The sequence below is a fragment of the Anoplolepis gracilipes genome, unplaced genomic scaffold (genome assembly GCF_047496725.1).
Source record: "Anoplolepis gracilipes unplaced genomic scaffold, ASM4749672v1 Contig19, whole genome shotgun sequence".
Classification (NCBI taxonomy): Eukaryota; Metazoa; Arthropoda; class Insecta; order Hymenoptera; family Formicidae; genus Anoplolepis; species Anoplolepis gracilipes.
In genome coordinates, this window is record NW_027328667.1 from 1,892,592 (window position 1) to 1,901,115 (window position 8,524).

An 8,524-nucleotide genomic window follows, 5' to 3' on the forward strand; every position below is an offset into this window, starting at 1 on the left:
CGATCGCGCTCGATTCGTCTACAGGCTACATCCTCGAAGTCGACCTCGAGTATCCGCAACATCTTCACGATTCGCACACTGACCTACCATTTTGTCTTACACGCGACAAACCACCTGGCAAGTGCGAGGACAAGCTTCTCGCAACCTTATACGATAAGAAGCGTTACGTGATACACTACCGCAACCTGCAGCAATGTTCCCGTCACGGTCTTCGTGTTGCAAAAATTCATCGTATATTACAATTTACTCAATCTCCGTGGCTCCGTACTTATATAGAACTCAACACAAAATTTAGAACACTGGCGAAAAATAAATTTGAAAAAAATTTGTACAAACTAATGAATAATGCCGTGTTTAGCAAAACGATGGAAAATGTGCGCAATCGCGTAGATGTTAAACTTTTAACAAAATGGGAAGGAAGGTACGGCGCAGACGCATTAATTGCAAAACCAAATTTTCATAGCAGGAGCGTTTTTTCAAAAAATCTAATCGCTGTGGAATTACGTAAACTCGAGGTGAAATTCTACAAACCAATTTACGTGGGTATGTGTATTCTCGATATATCCAAGACATGTTTGTACGAATTTCACCACGATTATATGATACCAATGTATCGGAAGAGATGCAAAGTCATGTACATTGACACGGATAGTCATATATCACATTGAGTGTGACGATGTGTACGAGAATATGAAATGCGATATCAGCAAATTTGATACGAACGACTATGCGATAGACAATGCGTACGGTATACCGCTCGTGAATAAAAAGGTACCGGGTCTAATGAAGGATGAAAACAACGGTACCATAATGACTGAATTTGTCGGGCTTAGAGCAAAAATGTATGCATTGCGCGTAGATGGTAAGAAGGATACGAAAAAGGTAAAAGGCGTCAAGAGTAACGTTGTCGCGAGAACGATAACGTTTGACGATTACACGCGGTGTTTGAACGAAGAGATTGAAATGACGCGTAGTCAATCGTGTATAAAATCAAAATTGCACGAGGTATACACCATTCGCGAAACAAAAATTGCTCTATGTCCGTACGACGACAAGCGGTATATCGTACCTACAACTACTGATATGTTACCGTGGGGACATTATAAAATACCATTGTAAATAATTGTATTTATTTATTTATTGTAAATATAAATTATATATATATATGTATATATATTCATTCATGTAAATTTATGTATATTTTTATTATGTTATATGTTTATAATAAATTATTTTTATGTATCCAAGAGTTGGGTGATTTATCAAGTCCCAGTCATTTCACAAAAACTTCATCTCCTTTTTTGTGTATCACCTTTTCCACGACATATACGTCAGGGTTAGCAACGTTATGTAGCTCGTGTTCGTAGTATCTTCCGGCTACTGGATTTCCGCGCGAATCTTCGAGTAGATATGTCGCGGGATTAGTATTCTGTATTTTGACAATTTTAAACACTTCGGCCGACCAATTTGGTGTGTAACCTTTATCAAAAATGGTCTTGAATTTACTCACACGTATCGTATCACCCACTTTGAATCTCGCTGGAGCAGCAATTTTTACATTGTTGTATACTGTATTTAAAAGTCTATCAGCGATTGTTGGAGTGACATCGATAGGTCTCATATTGATAGTGCGATGTTTTCGCGCGTTATATTCTGCAACGAGTGGGGATAAAGCGTCGATCCACTTGTAATTACCATTTAGCGTAAACAATTTCCACATATTGTTCTTTAAAGTGCGGTTGGATCGTTCCATGATCGAGGCTTTCATGATGGAATACGTTGAATAATGATTAATGTTATGTTTCTTCATGAGTTTTTACACATTTGCATTATAAAATTCCTTTCCTCTGTCTGTTTGAAAATTTTTCGGATATCTTCCACCATCTCGAATTAGTTTCGCAATCGTTTCAGACATTTCGTTTCCGCTCTTACTTTTGAGCGGTATGGCCCACCCATACTTGCTCAGCACATCGATAACAGTGAGTATGTAATTGAAACCTTTGTTGACTCGTGCATAAGGACGCATCTCAACCACGTCTGCCTGCCACAGATCATCGTATCCGCGTACTATGACGCGTCTACGCGGAAAATTTCTTCTCGCCGGAGCGTACAATTCTTCCACGAGCAGTCGCTTTTCAGAATTGTTTTTCTTTTCTTGCATGTTTGATCGTGGCATATTTCATAATAATGTAAAAATTCATGTATAATTCTTTATGTATCTTTTCCTGAGTCGGATGTAGTTTGCACACGTGTCTGAAGCATTTTCTGCATTTTATGCATCATTATCTGAAGCGTTTGCACGTGCGTTTCGAGCGCAATAATTGTTTCCTCAATTTCTTTCTGTCTATTCCTCAAAAGTTCAACACTCGTTTCAACATACCGTTTGTTAGCAGCATCGTTATCATCTTCTGGTTGCGCTACACATCGTATCTTACGCAACCTTGCGTCAAAGCCGGCGCTAGTCAGACACAGAACGTCTCGCACATACATTCTTAGTAATCCGTTCCATTCATAGTATGCCTTATTTGATGTTCCGAACGATACTCCAAATTTATTAATTGACATTTCAATACCAGTAATATTTACGGAATGAGTATCGTTAACATACAGTTTAATTTATAAGACCAGCCTCGCGAAGCTCTTCGATAATTGACAAGATTTCATTGTCATGGGCATTGTTGCCTGCTCGACGTGAAGCTTCCAGCAGCCGCAAACAATCTACCAATTCGTTGGGATCGTTCCAATGCACGATATTCAATTTTATTCTCACTCAATGTACGTGGTAAGTTTATACCTTTCCCTATTTTTCTTTTGATAGAAAATAATGAAGTGATTATATATTTATATTTGTATCCTTTGTTACCCAATACTGGATTACGCACATTGCTGCCACGTCTATGCGCGTTTGTCACCAATAATATACTTTTATATTTATACATATCATTTTCTGTATATACGACATCTTTGGGAGTTCTCTTGAAAATTAATTTGTAGAGACCCGGCGTTCCCGCATATTGTATTCCATCGATGATTATATTATCATTCTTATCTACTTCGAAATGTTTATCGCTGAGCATCATTCCTTCGTTGGAAAATTTAACACCGTATACGTAATCTATCTCGTTATTTACATCTTAGCCCAAAATTGCTCCGATATATCTTTGTCCGAGCGGACCAAGATGTTCTCGCAACATATTCTCACCCTCGGATGTTTGTAATTGACGTTGAACCGACGTCACAACCGCTTCGGGTGTGGTCTCAAAAATTTCTTTGACGGAAGGAGACGAGATTATTTGAGGTTGTTGTACAGCTTTTATCGGAGTCGATTGTTTCATTCGCTTTGATTGATTTGGTGTAGAAGTTATCAATGAATCGTTTGATCGTTTCCGTCCCCAATTTGATATTTTTTCATAAGTCAGTGAAATGTTTGATCGTTTCTACTTTTGCTCTCTTGTTCTTCTCTAGGTATTCCAAACGACTCCACTTTCGATGCATCAGATTCTACATCGATGGTATTCTCAACAATTTGTTTTAGAGGTTCAGTGATTGGTTTAAAATGTCTCTCCAAAGCGTCTTCCTCAATTTTACCAGTTTTTAAAGCGTGATATTTTTTGCGAATTGATTCACTCGTTTTTGCAATCTCTCTCACAATCTTTTCACGTTCATCATCAGCATCATTGTTGTTTATCATGATGGATATTTTGTAGACGTTGTTAGACTGATGTGTCGACAGCGACTTACCTCTCTACAGTATCGCAAATTCATTAAATCCTTTTCTATATCGTCCATTAGTCAGCGAGCTGTCTTTATCAATAACTACGAATCCATACTTGTGCTGCCAGCATTTCTGGCATAATGCGTGAAAATCGTTGTATGACATGTTAGTATTTACATGATCGTTGTACACATGTTTCAAGTTTGTACTATCCTGTTGAAATAAAATCAACAGATTCGCATTGTCGCGTATAAGATGCTTGGATATCTTGGCATACGTTTGACAAAGATAGAAACAGTCGACGGGTTATTTTCCAATATCATTGATGAACTTCGATATGAACTCAACGGTGTGGAAATTGATCGCAACAGAAACGTTGGAATAACTTGCACGATTAAAAACTACATTTCTCTTACAGACGAGAGAAGTAAAATCTTGCACAATGCTGCGTGGAACATAGTTGAAAATAATGGTGGCGAAGGTTACTTCAATTTTTGCGTGCCGCTCAACATGTTGCTTGGATTTTGCGAGGATTATAAGCGCGTTGTGATTAACGCTAATCATGAATTGATTCTAATACGTTCACGCAACGACAACAATTGTCTATTTGGAGCTCAGGCTGCTGAAGCTGAGATTGAATTGCACAAAATACAATGGCGTATGCCTCACGTAATATTGAACGAAATTAGTAAACTGTCCTTGCTACGAGCGTTGGAGAGCGGCAGATACTTGAACATGAGTTTCCGCTCGTGGGATTTATACGAATTTCCTTTGCTACACAGTACGACTAAGCATTCGTGGACTGTGAAAACTGCCTCTCAGCTGGAGAAACCGCAATACGTAATCTTTGCACTACAGACTGATAGAAAAAATGTTGCGTCGAAAGATATTACCAAATTCGACGACTGCAAATTGACAAACGTTAAACTCTATCTAAACTCTGATTTTTATCCGTATGACGATTTAAATTTGGATTTTGATAAAAAGAGATACGCTATCCTATTCGACATGTATGCGCGTTTTCGTAAATCTTATTACGGATGCAATAATGATAATGTATTATTTACCATGGTAAAATTTTTAGAGTGCGATCCTCTCACGTTCATTGACTGCTCGCGACAAAACGAGTCTGTGAAAAATGCTACCATGGACGTAAAAATAAAATTTGAATGTAAGTTAGATGTACTCGCAAATACTACCGCATATTGCCTCATCTTGCACGATCGCATTGTCGAATATAACCCGTTGACAAATGTTGTCCGCAAAATTACATGAATCAGAAATAATCCCCTCCAATGTTATAACATTATAACATTATAAACTGGCGATACTCGATGATCGACATTAGTTGTCCGTCGTAGTTCTCGCCAATATCATTTCATTATGGTTGTGCCAACGTTTGTGGATCTGCAAGGATTTATTATCGATAAAAAATTTATCGTGAAAGAAATTGCGATTCTGACAAAGGGCTCTGTACTCTCTCATTATATTTTTACGAGTCTTACACCATTCCGTTTGCTCACGAGATCTGAGAGATCTCAAGTTGCATGGTTGATTGGAAAACATCACAATCTGCAATGGGAAGATGGAAACATTCCGTACTACAGAGCCAAAAGTTTAATCACTGACGCCGTGACGTTGAAAGATGCATCTTCTCGAGTGTATGTCAAAGGACATGAAAAACGAGAATTGTTGGCAAATTTACTGGAAGACGATGAGAGAATCGGTCTTATTATCGAGACATTGGATAACGAGTATGATGACATTCCTGCTTTAGATAAATTAGATGCTACTCTGCGTTGCAATAGACATGTACGAAATTGTGCTTTACAAAATGTATTTAAATTATTCAATTGGTGGTCGAATCATCATCATAAAGGTTCGATCAATCCATATTTATAATAAACTATTGTTACAATACATGTGTGTTATTATCTTTTTTATTCTCTCCTTGTAGCATGTATTATATTACAGTACGTGATGCATTTTTCTATTAGTCTGCATTTTAGCAGACAATGGGCGTGGAATATTTGACATCTTTAAACGCGAAAAAATATTAAAATTCATATCATTCATGGTTCGCTTGATGTTGATCGACGTTCGTTTGATGTTGATCGACGTTCGTTTGATGTTAATCGACGTTCATTTGATGTACGATAGATGTTCGTTTGATGTACGATAATGGTTCGATAGTGGTTCGATAGACGTTCGTTTGATGTACGATAGATGTTCATCGCGGTTCGATAGATGTTCATCGCGGTTCGATAGATGTTCGTTTGATGTACGATAGTGGTTCGATAGTGGTTCGATAGACGTTCGTTTGATGTACGATAGATGTTCATCGCGGTTCGATAGATGTTCGTTTGATGTACGATAGATGTTCGTTTGATGTATGATAGTGGTTGGATCAATCTGTAGCAAGTATTATATCTCTTAGCCATGTACATCTGTGGTGAATATTACATTTCATGGTGCAGCTGCATCTGGTATTATATTTCAAATCATGATATTAAGATATTTATTTGATGTATAATAAGGTTTAAACATGTTTAGATCGATGTTGATCAATGTTTCAATAAATGTCTGATGCTTATTTGTGTCGCTATTTAATTATAATTATCTGTATGAATGCTATGTGGAGCGACAGTCCGCGTCAGCTTTTAATTTTTTTGTCAGCTGTGAAGAGTAAGCATTTGTTGCTAACTCTTATGTCATGCACATCCCCTACCCATTTTTTCACCGAGACGTTACCTAACTCTCGCTGGAGCTAGCATAAAGTATCTGACTGTGATCCAGTGAGTACATTTGTGATTTGTGAAGTGCAGTTCATTTTGTAAAGATTTTAAAAATGTCGCAAATTATGGCATTTCTCGACGCTGTTTTCGAGACGGGATATCGTCGCCTTCGGCTTTCCGAAGGGGTTGGCAGGCGAAGCCATCGCCGTGCACTTCGCTGGGTTAAGAATTTGGCTCGCAACCTATTCCGAGCGTTGTTGGATGTACTGTTCGAGGATGTAAGTAGTTTTTATTATTTTCATACGCTTTTTTTATTTATAATATATTTATATTTATATTTATATTTATACACTTTTATCTTTTACAGTGTTACCAATATCGGTGCTACCACATCCCATTTGGTGATGTAAGTAATTTTTATTATTATTTTATATGCTTTTTTTATTTATAATATATTTATGTTTTTTCTTTTACAGGAATATCTATGTTACCACAACCTCATCCCGGGGTATATCAACATCGCGCACATGAAAGAGGTGCGTCGGTGGCGGACCTTCAACCGCAAATATGCGGAATATGAGGATTTGTGGGGCGATGGCCCCCGTGCTCGCCTCTTAGACGGGTTCTTCCCTTACCTGTACGTGGACAATTTCTGTCTCCGCAGGCTGTTCGGAGAGGAGCCCCTCGTACTGTAAGTATCTCTATATAATACGCTTAAAAGTTTGTGTATTTTTTAAGGTACTAATATAAATGTTCATTTTTTCTGTTACAGAAGCAGCCGTCGCGAGTTCCCCCTCCGCCTCTCTCCGACTAATTTTTAGTTTTTTCTTCTTTATATTTTATCTTTTTATATTTTATATTATATATATATATATATATATTATATTTCATATCTTTTTATATTTTATATTTTATATATATTATATTTTACATTTTTTATATTATATCTTTTTATATTTTTAAAAACACGCGCGCACATACACACACACATACACACACACACACTATATGTATAAAAATACACATTTTTATAATTAAATATTTTGTTTACGATAAATATGTGTATTGTATTTTGCGCCTTCATTATCTATCCCATCCTTCTTCCTCCTCCACTTAGTATTAATTAGATTATATTTAATATATATAATTAGTAATAATAATAATAATATAATATATAATAATAATAATAATATAATATATAATAATAATAATAATATAATATATAATAATAATAATAATATAATATATAATAATAATAATATAATAATATAAAAAAAATTTAATCTGCGTTCTCGCGTACGCCTTAGCCTCCGTCTTATCGCGTTCCCGCTATCCTTTCCCCTCATCCTCATTCTTTCTCTCTCACACTATCTTCCTATTGTAATCTTCTCCTTTTCCCACCACATCATGCTCTCATTGTCCTACGCTATGTACAATACACATAGCGCTCTCCTTATCCTATCCTATACCACACGTCTCCGTCTACCGCGTTGCGAACGTCTATTGCGCTGTCTCTCTCTATCCATCTCCCTACTCGCGGACCTCTCTTCTCTCTCCGCAAACCCCTCGTCTACCGGCCGCGCCGCGGACCTCTCTCTCCTCTCCGCAATCCCCTCGTCAACCGGCCTCTCTCTCTCTCTCTCTCTCTCTCTCTCTCTCTCTCTCTCTCTCTCTCTCTCTCTCTCTCTCTCTCTCTCTCTCTCTCTCTCTCTCTCTCTCTCTCTCTCTCTCTCTCTCTCTCTCTCTCTCTCTCTCTCTCTCTCTCTCCCCCCCTCCCGCCCCTGCACCCCCCTCGAGCTCCTTAATTAGAATCCCTATTATATCACTACTGATTTGAAGCGTAGTTTTTGTGTTATAAACAAAAATAGTTAGCAAATCACACGTCGAGTACAGAAGGCAGATAGGAACGACGCGGCACACCGCGAGCGCGGGCGCAGCTGACCGTTCGACGAGTGATTACCGCCGCATGAGTCGCTAACTATTTTATCTTATAACATAAAATTATGCTTTAAATAAAATTTTGGTAAAGAAAAAAATTTCTTATAATTACGTCAGGAATAATTGTTCCTTAAAA

At 37.5% G+C, this 8,524-nt stretch overlaps 1 protein-coding gene and 1 pseudogene across 1 annotated transcript; both read right to left on the reverse strand.

Annotated features, from left to right (window-relative positions):
- Positions 1-1,273: 1,273 nt before the first annotated feature.
- LOC140675513 (uncharacterized) lies at positions 1,274-2,161 on the reverse strand. Its single transcript, XM_072910111.1, has 2 exons — positions 1,933-2,161; positions 1,274-1,479 (listed from the first exon to the last, which is right to left on the reverse strand). Exons 1-2 carry the CDS (start codon positions 2,159-2,161, stop codon positions 1,274-1,276), a joined length of 435 nt encoding a protein of 144 aa, XP_072766212.1.
- Positions 2,162-2,611: 450 nt separating this feature from the next.
- Positions 2,612-3,335, reverse strand: LOC140675514 (uncharacterized; annotated as a pseudogene).
- Between the last annotated feature and the right edge of the window lie 5,189 nt (positions 3,336-8,524).